Source organism: Azolla caroliniana, unplaced genomic scaffold (assembly GCF_043228905.1).
Source record: "Azolla caroliniana isolate FFs.n. ecotype wild unplaced genomic scaffold, voAzoCaro1.0.p SCAF_15, whole genome shotgun sequence".
NCBI classification, from domain to species: Eukaryota; Viridiplantae; Streptophyta; class Polypodiopsida; order Salviniales; family Salviniaceae; genus Azolla; species Azolla caroliniana.
Genome location: NW_028230450.1, coordinates 988,040 through 1,005,096, shown reverse-complemented (window position 1 = coordinate 1,005,096; position 17,057 = coordinate 988,040). Strand labels below are relative to the sequence as shown.

General features: G+C 38.0%; 2 protein-coding genes across 2 annotated transcripts in view; one reads left to right on the top strand and one right to left on the bottom strand.

Moving 5' to 3' along the window:
• The window catches only part of CCB1 (cofactor assembly of complex C), a 95,360-nt gene extending 85,659 nt beyond the window's left edge, over nt 1-9,701 (bottom strand). Inside the window, exon 1 of the mRNA XM_087331087.1 lies at nt 9,612-9,701. Coding sequence (XP_087187213.1) covers nt 9,612-9,698 — 87 coding nt within the window. The 5' untranslated portion in view covers nt 9,699-9,701. The remainder of the gene's footprint in view (nt 1-9,611) is intronic.
• A 50-nt stretch (nt 9,702-9,751) lies between these two features.
• LOC147854258 (uncharacterized) lies at nt 9,752-10,711 on the top strand. The gene has a single exon (XM_087331089.1). The coding sequence runs from the start codon at nt 10,006-10,008 to the stop codon at nt 10,687-10,689; it is 684 nt and encodes a 227-aa protein (XP_087187215.1). The 5' UTR covers nt 9,752-10,005; the 3' UTR covers nt 10,690-10,711.
• The last annotated feature ends 6,346 nt before the right edge of the window (nt 10,712-17,057 follow it).

Sequence of the window (17,057 nt, the reverse complement as noted above, 5' to 3'; positions counted from 1 at the left end):
GGGTTCAATCCCTACCTTCTTCTATGACATATGTCTATGACAGTCGTTTGCGCTCGTCACCACGTAAGGCCAAACCATCGTCATGTGAACTTCCGGTTCGAACGTTGTTGGTTGTTTGGGTTGCTATCGTAGACCAGCACCCAACCACCTTCCTCAATTTTCTACAACCGGAGTCGATGTGTCCAGTCGAACCAGCCTTCGCTCCTTTTTCTCGCCTTTTCCACCCCCGTCGTCGCTCGCCCGATGTCTTCCGGTCTTCACTAATCAATAGGGAAAAGACGAAAGGAAAAGGGCGAACAACGTCCAACATCCTACAATGTAACTATTGTTGTCACAAGTGCCACTGTTCATTTTCGATGACCAACATCAAGCTTGCAACCTTGATATTATGCCTAAGTTTCCCACTTGCACACCATTGCAAATCTTTACACTTCCCTAAATACACTTTCATGCCAACAAATTCATAACATACAATCTACCTATTTCCTCCTTACTAATTAAGTCATGTTTTATTAAGTTTTACAAAAAATGCATTGTATATAAGTCAAATGCTTAAACATATCATTCTCTAATGACGATTTCTCATTCTCTTCCCATCTATCATTGGAGAGATTCCTAAATACCTTGGTCAATCGTTCATCTCAATTGAGTTCATACATGTTTTTACCATGAATTTCATACATGCTTAGAAATAAAAAATATAAGAAATCACTTAGAAACCAAAACGTTACTAAGGAGACGAAATGTTTGAAAACACTTGAAACATTACATCATCAAATATTTGTAGTCTCTATATATGTGACAATCTTGTTTGCTCAATTGTTGTCAATGCATAACCATAATCTTCTTCTTCTTTTTTAAATATCCTCCATTGGTATTAAAATAGTCCACAATTACAATGATTATTACATATCCTAATACCTTTTTCTATTTCTCTTGGGCAACCACGAGCCTTCAAGATGCATATGAAGGTGATAATGTATGGGGAAAGGCTCTCATTTTGCATCTACTTGAAGGAACTAAAGCTTCATGAACTTGATTATGCTTAATATACCCAACAATGAGCACGTTCCAAGAGACAATATTTCAATCAAGAAGCCCTTTCAACGCTTTCTTTGCTTTTGCAAGCATCCCACATTTGACACATATCCACCAAGGTGGTACCAAGTACAATATCCCCCTCTAGTAACTGCATACTCATGATTCTATCGTGAATTTGCTATCCTATGTGCATTGTTTTTGTGGTTCTACAAGCCTTCAATGTACAAATGAAGTTGACTACATCTAGAGAAAGCCCCTCACTTTGCATGTGTTCAAAACTATAGAACACTTCATAACATTGCACAACCATAATCTTTTCTTTGCATTTAAATTAAACAATTAATACAAACCAATAATAAAATATAAAAAAAAACGAACAAGAAATAACTTATTAAAAGAATTAAGGTTACAAAATGGGCTTTAAACCCTTTTATGCAACTTGTTCCCAAGCATGAAACATGGCCCACGTGTAGATAAGTCGTAGAGGCCTCCTGACTTTATTCCAAAAAATAACAAATATATATTATTATGTGTTGGGGAAGAAATTTTGACGAAGTATCTAGCAATGGGCTCGATTTCGGCTCAAACCGAACTAAACCGATAAATCGTGGCTTAACGGTTTATAGGTTCGAAGATAAATAAACGGTTTGGTTTGGTTTCAAATGTTACTAATCAATTTCGGTTCGGTTTTAAATTTACCGGTTTAGAGGTTTCGCGGTTTATCGGCTTATTGGTTTCTGTTTCTGTGGTTTGGTTTAAAGGTTTATAGGTTAAAAAATACTCATAAACTTTGAACTTTTAATTTTAAACTCTAGTTTTAACTTATTAAATTTTATATGCATTATATGGTAGAGTTTCCTTTTCATTTATGATAAGTATGATGACAAAATTTATGATGATTTTCTCACACAAATTTTATTTTATTTTCTTGGAAAAATATCATTTAATTAGTTATGAACAATTATTACAATAAAAACTGACCTACCATCAAGCTACCATTGATTTGGTGCATTCTTCCTTAGGTCCCATCCCTCAAGGATAAGTAGTATGAACACTCCACCACTCCTTAACCAAGTTATGTGATTGGTGGTGGGAACAACCATGGTGGTGGGAACAACCATACTGGTGGTGCTAAGAACCATTTAGGTCTTGAATTTTGTACTATGAGAAAAGGGGCCTTCTTCCAATAGGCAATAAATTCGAGACGTTACAACACTGCATCATTTGTCTCACCTTTAATATCCTCATACCACCCTTGCAAGGTATGTACCATCTCCATCCAAACATTTCGTACACTTTCCACTGGATGAACAGTAGTATTACCAAACACCTTAGAACACCTAACAATCCAAATAAACCACATTGTGGTGGTGCATAGTAGCTCCCATACTTCTTGCATTGTCTTTAACATGTAATGAACCTCCATTTGACTTTGTTGCACCACCATTATCATCCTCTTTGAATTCTAATAATTGTGTCATTTGGGCATGCCTCATATGGCCACATCACTTGTGCCACTATATCCCATACTACCATACCCCACGAAATACTGCAATCCCTAAACATACAAGCAAGAACTCGGAACACTCGTCTCCAAACTTGTTGTGCAACATGACATTCCCACAAGTAATGTTTCAATGTCTCCATCTGACAACTACAATAGATGCATGCGGTCAGTGCAGCTGATTGTTGCAGCCATTGGCCAACTGGTAATGCTCTATGTATTACTAGCCATTGGAAGACATTTATTTTCATATCTTGCTTCCTTTTCCATAATGTTCTCCAAAACTTTGTTAGGAATTCGGATGTGTTCCCTTGGTGGGTCCAAAATTGACTAGCTCGTGGTGCAGTCCTACGTTGAGTTGCCAAAATGTGTCGTCCAATCTTAACTAAGTACGGAAAAAAACCACACCTTTTTCCGCACAATCAAACAGATCTTTCCACCAAAATTCTCACGGATCCCATTGCAACCTTATCAAAGGTTTCTTTTCAAAAACTCTCAATTTCCAATGCTCCTTGACTGCCTCAACTTGTGGGTCGATGATCCACTTAGATCCATCATAAGCAAGGACCCTTATTTTAGAAAATGTAGCATATTGCAAGATCTTTGTTTGTATCGTTGCTCTACATATACTGCCATCTTCCTCCACATCATAGTCTTGACATCGTCCGCAAGACAAATGTCCCCTTACCCCCACTAGCACTTGAAGCCTCGTAAATGCTCCTTCCCACTTGGGAGGATTAAAGGACCATACCGTAGAGGCTGAGTGCCCCAAAACCGACTGCACTTGGTCCCACATAATCAAGTCCCCTCTCAAGGAAGACCAGAATTTTGATCTGTCATTTATATTCAGAGTATGAAATGATTTCCATGCAACAACAAACGCTCCTGGCCCTACATCGAGCTTGGCCCAATACAATCGCGTACGGGACCCCAACATGTGCCCTAAGGGCAAACGCATATTCGAATTCCACACTAAGTTTTGTCTCAAGTATTCCTCCTCAGATGTTGGTACACCATGTTCCAACCCTTTATGTACATGCTCCCATGCTCGTAGAAGACCATTAAAAAATTTGTCGTCCTAGTTCCTAGTCATAACATGTTTCTTGTCTGGTATAAAGATCCACCTTATGCTATCAGCCCATAATCCACCCATCGGCGGAGCACAACGATACAATCTTTGCATAAGCAATTGCTTCCAAGGAGCATGTCCTGGTAAAAGGACACGAACTATTAGCTTTGCTAACAAGGCCATGCATTGGTCTATTAGATCTATAATCCCTAGACCACTATATTGCTTTGGGGTTATCAGTGTACTCCAAGCCACCTTCGGTCTTACATGACTCTTATCCCCCCCAACCCAAATAAAATTCCTAACCAACCTTCGAATTTGTCCAATGCATGATTTTGAAAAGATCCAAGATGAGGCTATATACCACACTGTGGATAGTAGCACATGGTTGACAACTATCACTCTACCAACCAAAGATAGTTTAGCATGGCTCCACAAGAATAACTTTTTCCTCAAAGTTAATAGTAATGGTGCAGCATGTAATTTTGGAACCAAATCAATCGCAACTTGCACTCCAAGATATCGAACCACAACTCCTCTTTGAGTCCACTGGAAAGTATGATGCGGTGCCCAACAAGGCGGCAGTTCCTTACTCACCCAAAATGCAACAGTTTTCTCCCAATTTAACTTAGCTCGAGACGTTATACAAAACTGTGACAAAGCCCCTTGTACTAGTTGCAAATTCGTTAGAGTCTCATCCACATATAATGCAGTATCATCTGCAAATTCCGAGTCCAATATATCTTGTCCATGCATTGGCATTGCCAAACCACACAAGCCTATAGATTGTGATGATATAAATACATGCATTGCTTCTGCAAACAAAAGGAACAAAAATGGTGCAAGTGGACATCCTTGGTGGACGGATCGAGTAATGTTAAACCGAGGTCCTACTCCACCTGCCAACACCACCTGACTATGTGCATTTCTATAAAGACAAGAAACACCCTTAATCCATGTCGTGTTGAAGCCCAACTTATGCATAGTACCTTCCAAAAAATTCCAGTCAACCCTATCATATGCTTTCTCAAAATCTAAAAGCAACACAACTAGGTTTTGTTTGTTTTTTACTGCTATTGCAATAGCCTCCCAAAATGTAAAAACATTATCCATAATACTCCTTTCCCTCATAAAACCAGTTTGTGGTACATGAATTATCTTTGGTAATACCTCTTGTAACCGAGAACTAAGCAACTTAGCAAACAGTTTATAACTAGTATTCAAGAGGGTGATTGGCCTCCACTTACGAATATCTTCTGAAACCCCTTCTGTTTTAGGTATAAGATAAATAATCCCCTTAGATAACGACATGGGCATCTCTCCACTTTCAAACATATGTTGGTAAGCATCTTTTAAGTCTTTCTTCAGTATCCCCCAATATTTCTTGTAGAATTTAGGTGTAAGTCCATCCACTCCAGGACAACTATTGTCCGATAAAGAGTGCAACGCTTGTTCCAACTCCAATTCTGTAATATGTGACATCAATGAATCTTACATTGCTTGAGTAACCTTGGGTTGAATTTCCGCCTAGACCTTCATTCTATTTTGGTTGATATCCTTAGAGATAGGCTCTTCTGACAAAAGGGTAGCATAGAATTTTGTGGCAATTTCCCGTACAACATTTGGATCCATTTCAAGTTCGCCATTTTCATTCCGCAAACAACAAGTTACATTAGAGACTCTCTTGGGGCCTTTAATATTAAAAAATTGTTTTGTACATCTATCCCCAATTTGCGTCCATCTTAAAGCATAATTGTGATACCGAAATTGACTATGACATTCTTCCATATGTTGAACTTGTTTTCGGGCTTCTTCAAGATGTGAAGCTATCCATGCACACTCTGGCCGACCCTATTACAATCTTTGCAAAGATATCAATCTTGCCCTCATCCTTCTTTCCTTCTCCTGATATTCCATATATTCAGATCTTGATTTTAACGCAAAATATTGTGATATCTCCATCAAAGCACAAGCCACTTTGATTGTAATGGGAACATCCATATTATCTTTGTTCTGCCAAATATCTGTCACTTGATTATACTATCTATCATGTAACATTACTTTTTCTCACACAAATTTATAATAAGTATGATGATTAATATCAATAAAAAATGGTTTGGTTTGGTTTTAAATTTTTCGTAAACAGTTTGGTTTCTCCTATTCTTTAAACGGTTTGGTTTAACAGTTCGGCTCTAAATAGTTCAGTTTAAATGACTTCAAAAAAATTAAACAGTTTGGTTCAGTTTTTATTATTAATAAATGGTTTGGTTTGGTTTCAAGGCCAAGAAACCGAACCGGGCCCATTGCTAGTTCAAGTATCCTTGGCAATGTTCTGATCAAGCTCTAATTATGATGGCCATTATTTATTATCTGTTAATGGGAATCTTTTTATAGAAGATAATGGTGTGTCATTATGAGGCTATGTTGATTAGACGGCAATTTCCATGTTTATCTATAATAAATGTCCATGTGTACATATGATTATATTATGTATGTGTGTGTACCTAGGTATGTAGCTATGCATTTATATATGTACATATTTGTATATGTATATGTGTACATTGTACAATATATGGATGCATGTATGTATGTGTGCATACATGCATGTATAATTGTATGAGTATGTATCTTTGAATGATTTTATGTGCACGATTATGTGTTGCATGCAAGATTACATGTACGTGTATGCATATATGTATATGATTGTATGCATGTAAAATTGTGTGTTTGTGTGTGTATACATTGTACAATATATGGATGCACGTATGCATGTGTGCATACATGCATGTATAATTGTATGAGTATGTATCTTTGAATGATTTTATGTGCATGATTATATGTTGCATGCAAGATTACATGTACGTGTATGCATATATGTATATGATTGTATGCATGTAAAATTGTGTGTGTGTGTGTGTGAATGAATGAATGTGTGTGTGTGTGTGTGTGTGTGTGTGTGTGTGTGTGTGTGTGTGTGTGAATGAATGTAGGCATGCATACATATGAATTAATGAATGTGTGGATATGAATGTTTATATGCATGCATAAATGTGTGTATGAAAATGAATGGATGGACGTGGGTGCATAAATGAAATTATGTGTATGCATGTATGAACAAATGTATAAATGCATGTTCATGTACATTGGTTATTTGTGCATCAAGCCTTGCCTGTTGACACATGGATGCATAAGATGGATGTCTCCTTTAGTTGTGCTCAATGTCATTTACAAAATGAAACTCAGAAACATTGTTTAAGGGACTGCATTGAGCCTCAATTGGTATGGCAATGCCACTTTAGAATATTTGCTAATTTCTTTCCTGCATCAGTATTCACATGGGGCATGGTGGTTTGAATGTCGCTTGTCCACTCTATTTTCCATTACGACGTTGAATCTATGGACCATGGTTTTCACACTAACTTTAGAAGTGTTTGTGTACTTCCATTAGTGTCTATGAACATTTTCGGGATAAGGAAGGAGGTGCAACCATTATGGGAGATATTCAATAGTACTACTATATTATATTGGAAGGCTCGATGCTCTCTCATTTTTCATCAAGTTAAAGCCTCACCAACTGAATTGGTAAAAAGTATTTGGTTGGACATGGTTCATACTTTGAAGGGTCGATGGGAATCAGGATTGTATTATTGGAGATTATGATGATAAAGTTGCTCAACACCATTAGTTTCTTACTTTGTAGAAAGCTATTCCACTTATGTCCTCGTAGAATGCCACTCCTTTTTGGCATTTTCAGCCACCAAAATGGTTGTTTCCTTCGCCGATCACATAGGAATCAAAACTTTATAATTTGTTCACATAGTACACTAATGAATGGATACCTTTTTTTGGAAAAAATAAAAATAAATGCATGTGTATGAGTGAGTGAATATGTGAATGAGAGGGTATCATAAATGTCAATATGTTGATGGCAAAGGAGGAGCGGTTGAAAGGTCAAGGAGAACTCAATGGCAAAGAAGTAAGAGAGCTCAATGTCCACGGGTTGACATCTAACTGTTGATGGCAGGGAATAGCATCATCGGCCTTTGAAAAATAGAAAAATGTGCATGGTCACATTCTGGTATAGAAACGAGGGTAAATTTCTACAAGCAAGACAAAACGTCTTGTTCCAAAAACCGCCTCATATAGTACATGGGTTATGGAGTTTAAGGTTAAGGGTTAGGTCTGAAAAAAAATTACGCTTCATTGTTGTTAATGGATAGCGAAACATATATCTGATGCTTTGCCTAGGCTAGATAACTCCGCTCGTACTCTCCTCTTCCATGGAAATGAAACAAATTGACCTTTCCAACAACCTTTTTCTCCCTCAAAAATGTGCAGGGTCATATTCTGGTATAGAAACGAGGGTAAATTTCTACAAGCAACATGAATTGTCTTGTTCCGAAAGCCGCCTCATATAGTACATGGGTTATGGAGTTTAGGGTTAAGGGTTAGGTCTGAAAAAAAATTACGCTTCACTATTGTTAATGGATAGCGAAACATATATTTGATGCTTTGCTTAGGCTAGATAACTCCGCTTGTACTCTCCTCTTCCATGGAAATGAAACAAATTGACCTTTCCACCAACCATTTTCTCCCTCAAACCAACTTTCCTAAAGAGCGCGCCACTTCGGTTTAGAGGGCAACTTGCTTTTGGCCAAGCAACTTTGGTCATCATATGGTTTAGGGTTTAGGCTAAATCTCTACAAGCAACACGAAATTACCCTATGGATGACATGAACTACGGTTGTCTTTGACCAACTACCTATAGATGAATTCTTTGTTCTTCTTCATCATCTTCTTCTTGAAGCAATCTCTTTGGTGATTGATCAAGTGTACACGATTGATTGAATCTCTAGCTCCAACAAAAACCAATCTCGCTACAGATGTTCAAGTATTCTCTTTTCGCGAGTGCTTTTTCGGAGCAACAAAACATCAGGTGTCTGTGTGTGGCTTCGTACTACCGAGACAAGGTTTACGAAGAAGAAGAAGAAGAAGACTAAGACCCAAGAGAGGTTCCCAATAACAATCGGGAACGGTTCGGTTCGGTTTGAGAGGGTCCAAACCGAACCGTTTAAACTTTTTGAAACCTGAACCAAATTGAACCGTAAAACATTTTTGAAACCGTTAAACCGCCATAAAAACCGTGGTTTCATGGTTCGGTTTCGATTTTCAACATAGGTCAAATTTAAAATTTTAAAATTTTAAAATTTATAATATTTCATTTAAAAATTTTGTTATGAAGATGTTCCTAAAATGTGAGAATAAGGTCTAGAAATGAAAAAATGGTTTAAAAACAATTTTTTAAATAAAAAATTAAAATAACCGTTAAACCGTTTAAACCGCGGTTTCTAACAGTTGAAAACCGAACCGAACCCATGAAACCGTTAAGCGGCGGTTTCGCGGTTCGGTTCTGCCGATTTTTAGTTCCGAAGAGGCAAGGGCAAAAAAGTGAAAGAAGGAGGGAGGTTTCACACTGTGGAAGGTTTAGTACTAAACTAAAGTGGTCACTAGGCACTAGGGACCAAACTTCTTCTTCTTCTTCTTCTTCTCATGCTATTGTTGCCATGGCCCATGGGGCTTCCTTGTCTCTGTCTCTGTCTCTGTCTCTGTCTCTGTCTCTGTCTCTGTCTCTGCTTCTTCTTGGGCCCACTGCTTAGCAGAAGATCTGTCAGAGGAGGCATCTACTACCGAGAATAGCTGCAGAGGAGGCTTACAGACAGCACCGATGCAGGTAGCCATGATCATCGTAGCCCTGTTGGTACTACTACCAGCTCCCATGAGTGGTGCAGAGCTTCATCACGCCATGAAAGCTCAGAAGACCTTTGCTAACCATGCCACTGATGGAGGTGATGGTGATGGAGGTGATGGCGATGGCGATGGCGATGGCGTTATGGGGAGGTTAATCAATAACACAGAGACGAACATGGAGGCGAACGCGGTGAGGAGGAGGGGAGTGGACAGCGCACTCTTCAAATACGCTGCGATCTTGGCGTCCAGGCTGCCTCCTGGCCATGGCGATGGCGATGGCGATGGCGATGGCACCGCCTTCGACCTAACCCTACCCCCTTCCATCCTCAAGGGCATCCGTGCCAAAGCCCTAATCCTTCACAGAACCACAGGCAGAGGCAGAGGCAGCGGAAACTCATCTCTCATCCCTGCAGTCACTCGCTTCGGCGAATTCTTGATCCCTCCAAATGCTTCTTTCTCCTCCTCTCCTGCTTCTGCTTCTTCTGCTTCTGCTTCTGCTTCTTCTGATTCTGCTTCTGCTTCGTTTGATCATGTCTTGCTCCTCTACCGTCAAATCCATGGCTTCACTGTCTACACTCTCCCGCCTCTCTTCCAATTCCTCGGCCCCCCTGTCGGCCTGCTCGCCTTCCCTTTCTATTTCACCATGGCCACTTCTTCTCCATCTCCATCTTCGTCTTCGTCTTCGTCTTCGCCTCTGCAATACCTCCCCATCGCTCTCCCCTTCAACACTTCCATTCGCGTCACTCTTCCATTACACCACCACTCCTCCTCCTCCTCCATTCTTCCATCCAATCCTGCTCCTCTCTGTGCATTCTTCTCCCCTGACGGATCCATCTTCGTCTCCAACTTATCCTCTTTCCCTAATCACTGCACCACTCAAACGCTCGGTGATTTTGCCCTAATTGCGCAAGTTCCCACTTCACCATCGCCATCGCCATCATCAGAAGCAGCACCTTCATCTTCATCATCATCATCATCATCTTCTTCTTCTTCTTCTTCTTCTTCTTCTAATTCCTCCTCATCTGCCGCCAGTATTAGCCCGAAATTCGTGATTGCAGCTGTTTGTATCGCGCTCGCAGGCCTTGCCATCGCCATGGCATTGGCTCTAGTTGGGATCAAACTTGCAGATAGCATCCAGCTTTCTGTCATCATGGCACGGCTCTGCAACAGCAAGAATCAGAATGATGATGAAACCCTACAGATGTCTCTTGTAGGACAAGTAGGCAGAGCTCCATCAGCCCCTGCAGTGCGCACCAAACCCTCCATCGAGATGGACATGGCCGACTTCAATTCCCGCTCTGTAACTTCCACTGCGCTCAGAAGATGATTCAAATTAATCCTGCAGCTCATAATCAATAATCAATATATATCTCCATATCTCCCTCTTCGATTGAATTCACAGCCCTGACAGAAATCGGAATGAATGCTGTCAGTTATCGTAATTTCAAGTGCATATGCTTTAGAATTGAAAAGCATTTCAGCTCAAAAAAATTTGACACCAAAACAGACCATCACAATCTCTGGATTGACCTTCGATGATCCCTCCTCATACATTAACAGGATTTTTATTTTGTGCTTTAAATCTAAATCAATGCATATTAGGACAAAATTCATCTCAATAATCTCACAATTGGATCTCAACACTTCTCCATCATCTATAGTATAACAAATCAATTCACAGTTGTAAAATTTGCAATCAATCCATCTTAATTTGAGCTGGATATATACCTTCGTAACACAGCAAACCTCTTTGTAATACGTGAAGGCATAAAGTAATCTCACAGAATATACTGCAAGCTTAATCTCTCCATTTATCGATCACTTAGCAACAAATTTTAGTTCGTATATTTGTTTTTTCTTTTCTTTTTTGTTTACGTGATATCGAATCAACCTCATAAATCTGAAAATGAATGAAACAATCCTTTCTAATTAATTATATGTAGCAATGACAGATTCGTGAAGGGGGTACCTCACATAGTGGATTCTTTCTAGCAAGGGTTGTAAAATCAATGATTAAACATTCACAATGTGGTGTGTAAAAATCAATCATCAGAACAATTGAGCACCTCTAGGCTCTTGGTCACCAAATGTGACCAAACCTTGAGGACAAATTACTCTCTGGATATGAAGTCACTCCTATAGCTTCCTTTGATGATTTACAAAAACACATAAGGGAGAAACCCTGCCATACTAACCAAAAAAAATCCATCATCACCAATTCGTGTGTGTTAATAATTTCTTATATTAAAAGCCTCATATTGTCATGATATCAAATTGCATTATAGCTAACCATCGCCCAAATGACCTTAACCTAATCAATTTTCTCTTAGATAGTTGGCAAAACATGGCTTGAATGCCATAGCTTTTAACATCCCACTTCAACCCTGGAATTTGAAGTGTTAATGTCAAGGATGGCTCCTCAGTCTTAAGACATGAATGAAAGCTTGTGCATCATATAGCCATGCAACCTAATGTCACATGCCCACATACCATGGCATGGCATTCTGTTGTGGGTTTTTAGTGTTAATGTCTCGCTTTATGATCTTTGGTACAGGCATAATCATTGTGATGTATAAAAATTGGTTTTTCAGTTATGAATTGATTGCATAGATGTGTTGATGATGGTGAATATGTTGGGTCATTTGGGCATGATACTTCATGGTTTTATCACTTCATATTATTGGAGTTGGATTATGTTCCACTCACTTTAGGCTTGATTGTGGTTCCATAGTAAGCTTGATTGTGTTTTTATTTTGGTGGACAACGATCAAAATTAAGTTCTTTTAGATACGCACGCAAGTCTATAGACTTGTGTTTTGTATGTGAATGAATTTGTGGATGTGTTGATGGAGGGAGAAATGAACGTTAAATTTTGGATTGAGTATGATCGAGGTTGAGTGCCTTTGATCGAGCCTTTCGATGCACTTTGTTTACAATATAACAAGGAGGTACTCAACTCAAGTGTATCGTGTACATACATTAGAGGTGTCCTAAGGAGAGACTTTAGGTGCTATTGTAACCTTGTGTTGGTTTGATGATATGTTAGGAAACCTACTAGCTACTCACAACAATTTTTCTTCACGCCACGGTGTAACTTCATAACTACCACTCACATAATTCTTATGTACGATATAAAGCCTCACTCATTTTTCCCATTTGGAGATCCCACCAACAAGAATAATTGCAGTCCTAAAGAAATTATTCTTATGAGATATAATGTGTGTCTACAAGTACGCATGTGTGTTGATGTAAAGAGAAGGCCTGGGAGAGGAGAAAGTGTGTCGGTACAATCATTAAGATTAATTCCCAATTATTCAATCACAAGCATTATCATCACTCGAAGCAATTCTATTGTGTTCTAAGGTTGGGTTTCGGAAGGTGAATTACGAGAAATGTTGTTTGTTAAGTTTAGTGGACATCAAATTCTATAAATGCATATGAAGTGTATGCTTTTCACATTCTTGTTTAGCACATAATGTCATATATCAATTTATTCTATGTTAAAAATTAAAATAGGGAATTAGCTTAAGGAATGGTGTTTGTCTAATTCCTATTGGACTAGCAATTAGAGGTGATAATTTGGTTGCATCATCCATCCTTATAAAGAGACCTTAACTTGCACACACATACACTAAAGACTTCCTAGAAGTAGATGCTCTCTTAGACATATAAAAGGCATGCCAAAGAAACCTAATTATCCTCTCGAGTCTTGATGAGAAAGACCCATAAGCCAGAGCAAGATGGTTTATTCTGTGAGAGAATTTTTGGGCCAATAAAAATGTGGAGTTTGTGCTTGCTGAAACTATCGATCTGTCGAGAATGAGGAGTCTTCCAATTTTTGTAAGCATTGTGGGGAGTGTAAGGGATTTGAACTAAGGATTGTTATTTGGCCCTTAGACATGTGGGATTATGGGATCGAGGGATGGGATAAGTGGCAAGTCCCGAGAAGAGATTTCCACTAACAAAATGAAGGCAAATGGAGTCTACTTATTATAATGAATAATGATCATTAATGCCTTTTAACAAAATAATGACAATAATTGAAAAACTAAAACATCAAAGTCTTTGTAACTTGGGAAAAACAAAAATCAAGCTTTAGTTTTTCAATATCTCTCTCACTCTCTCTAAATTTTGGGGAAACCTAAGGAAATCTGATCGAGAATTAAGGTGATTTAACTCTTATGGACTTGTTTATGCATTCTAAGAATTTATATGTATCCATTGCTCAAAAGATGGTGTGTTATGGTTCTCTTTCATATATGCCGCCCTTGAGTCTCTTCTTTACAATTTAAGATGTATGCATAGGTCTTAAGAAATTAGCCTCTCAAAATGCAAACGATCTTCACTATATAATGTAACAATGGGCGCGGTTCGGTTTCGGTTTCTTGATCTTGAAACCAAACCAAACCAGTTATTCATAATAATAAAATATACTTCTCCTCTTAGTGGATCCTATTGTTTATATTATGATGACATATTGCATATAACAATAGATCCCTTGATGGTGCCGAAAAAAAAAAAAAATCAATTTATGGAATTAGCTTATTGGATGTATGTTGGACCTGCCCACATCGGTACCTTACGAGTGGCTAGTTCCTTCAAGAACGTACATGCTATAATGCATGCCCTTTTGGGAGATGACCATTTTAATGTTATGCATTCCATGTTGGAAAGGGAAAGAGATTTTACCCTAGGTTCCCGAAGAAGTTTACACCCCCTTTTGGGAGATGACCATTTCAGCAACAAACAATACTATTATTGAAGAAGGTCCCCAAATAACCTCTAGTATTCTTAGTAAAACAAGTGGACCCATCTGAATTGAAAGGAGCCGAAATAGTATTGAAATAAGAATCCTCCTTGCGATTTACTAATCAGATGTCCGGCACTGTCGCATGAATTCTTTCTTGCCATAACCGTAATCGGGAGTTCAGTAAAAACTTGATTGGTCAAAAAAAGGCTGAAGTAGGGTTCTCCTCCTGCATTGGTGACGCAAACTCTCCTTCCTATTGACCGAAAACCTAGGTTATAACTCAAGAATAAACAAGAATCTTTGGATAGCCTTTCAAAAAAAAACTCGATTGTATTTGACACTAGAATTAGAATAAGATTCCAGGAGTGTCGAAATAAAATAGATCCATTTTCTTACAAAGTATTTAGTCCCCCCGATAGCCAAGATACTATGATTTCTATACCTTCCATAATGAAAAAAAAATCGATTGTTGCAAAAATGCATGTTTGCCCCATATGATGGGTATTCATACCAACTACATCGCCCCCCCCTTCTGAGTAATGCTATTCCAATCGATAGATCTAAAAGGTCTTCATTGTGGTTCATGAACCTCGTTCTTTAGGTACAATATTGTTGAATCAATCTCGGAGATGTAGAAATTCCAAGATACACTAGCAATATTTTTTATCCCCTTGTTTCTTGAAAGATAAACAAAGTTAACAGATACTTTTTTATATTTATGTAAAGCCAATCTCAAAATATATAGAAATGGAGCATCCTACACACTTCTCCGAAACAATCGAATCAAACTTTCTGGATGAACATATTGTGGTATTCTAATACCTAAAATATTGTTGGATTTTGGCAATCTATCTTCTAGGCTCTAGCAATAGAAATATTGAATGAATGGTCACGGATAAAGAAAATTATCAAAAACATTTGCATAAGTACAAAAGGCTTATTCAAGAAAGGGAATAATATGGGAAGTTTTCCAATCAACAATAAACTTCTTCATAGTCGTAGGTGTTGTCCAAGACGATAAAGAAATCTCTAAAACAAAGCATATAATTTTTGATAGGACATGGAAGTATGAAAAATATCAAAGAAGAACTCGGGTTGCCAAGTGAATATATGCGTGCAATTTCCCAAATCTATAAGAATGATATATGTTGTGTGTATTGGCAATGGAATTTCAAATTTTTTCAATGACACTATTGGTGTTCAACAAGGATGCCCACTTTCACCAACTTGATTTGATCTATGCATTATGAATTAGAAGAAACTGTTGCCAAGTTTCGTTAAGGAGGCATTGAAGAAGTTACCATTAGGAATGTAATCATCATGCTTTTGTTGTATGCATATGAGATTGGTATCTTTTGCAAATACTTTAGGAGATGCACATAAGTTTTTTAGAGGGCATTAGAAGAATTCTACACGCATGTAAAGTTGAGTATCAATAGCTCTAAAACAAACATTATGCTTGTGAAGAGCCAAAATAAGGATAAACCACATTATATACAATAATGAACGACTTGGCACTATCAAAAACCTTAAATACCTTGGTCTTAAAGTTCCTTCAAATTTTAAATGGAATGAGTGTGTTGCATGTCTCTTAGAGGCGGGAAAGAGAGCACATTATGCATTTGACAACATATGCAATCATTGAGAAATTAAGTGCTGGGTCCTTAAGAAATACATTTTCGACACTTTGGTGACACCAATGCTTCTTTGTCAGTGATAACATCCCTAAGTCTGATTGGGAAGAGTTTAAAAATCTCCTAAAATGTTTTCTCACAAAGTTTCTCTAAGTCGAGAAACAAATGTTTTACACCCTCCTAATTCATGAAATAGATTACTTCTCATTGCGATTATAACCATGGAAAGGATAGTCAAATACAACCGTAAGGTTCAAAAAAGTCCCTCACATTGACTTCCAAGACTCATAATATGGGAAGCAAACAAAAAAATCCAAAAGACACATAAAAACAAAGTTTTGTGTTCCGGTTGGATATAAGATATGATAAAATTGTTTGGAAGATGGGATGCACCACACTCGTTTCATGAAGACAAATGGATTCCTTTGTGAATGAAGCTTTTTTGCAACACCATTGCATCATGACATGGGGAAAATGTGGAGGCTTGGGCTTCACACATTCTATTATATGTGTTGCACCTAACTAGAAAACCAAGGTCTTCAGTAAATAGGAAAATTGCACATATTAATACATGTTGGAGACCATCCCAACCATTGTTTCCATGCAACTTAGCTCACACTCAGTATGATGCAAGACAAGGCATTAGGGCACAAGGGATGTGAATAAATGACTTTGCAAGTCTATTCTAATTGGATGCAAGATGTGTGGAAAGCATGGGTGGATGTAACCCAAGACACGAGTATCACACTTTGATACAATGTTCTACCTTTGTTCACATCCATCTATGATTTCCACACATCTTCAACCAAACCAATCGTGCACAAATTTCTCTATAATCATAGTGTGCACTCTTGATTGCGACATTCGTTCTTCAAAATCGGGAGTCACTACTCACTTACACATATATATATTACATGAAAATGTTATATTTTTTGTTTCATAGGTCATGTTTGACCTGTGATGATGATAATTAAATCTTTCTCTGTCTCTCTCTTAAATAGTAATGTGTTAATTATGAAAGTTGAATTACAATCAATAGAATGAGATATCCTATTGGATCGCCACAAAATCAATTGATCAAGGTTTGCATGACCTACATAATCCCATATGATTGAGGCAAATGCAAATGAAGTTCATGATGCATTGCCAATCTACAAATCCCTCATTCCGCTAGAGTCCGCCTTCGTGAAGTCTTCAACAACTTAGGAGAACAATCATACCAATACACTAAATATGCCACAATCCACAATATCTTAGACACTAAAAAGGCTACCTCAAAGTGTGGCGAAGGCAATTCTCAATTCCACATGA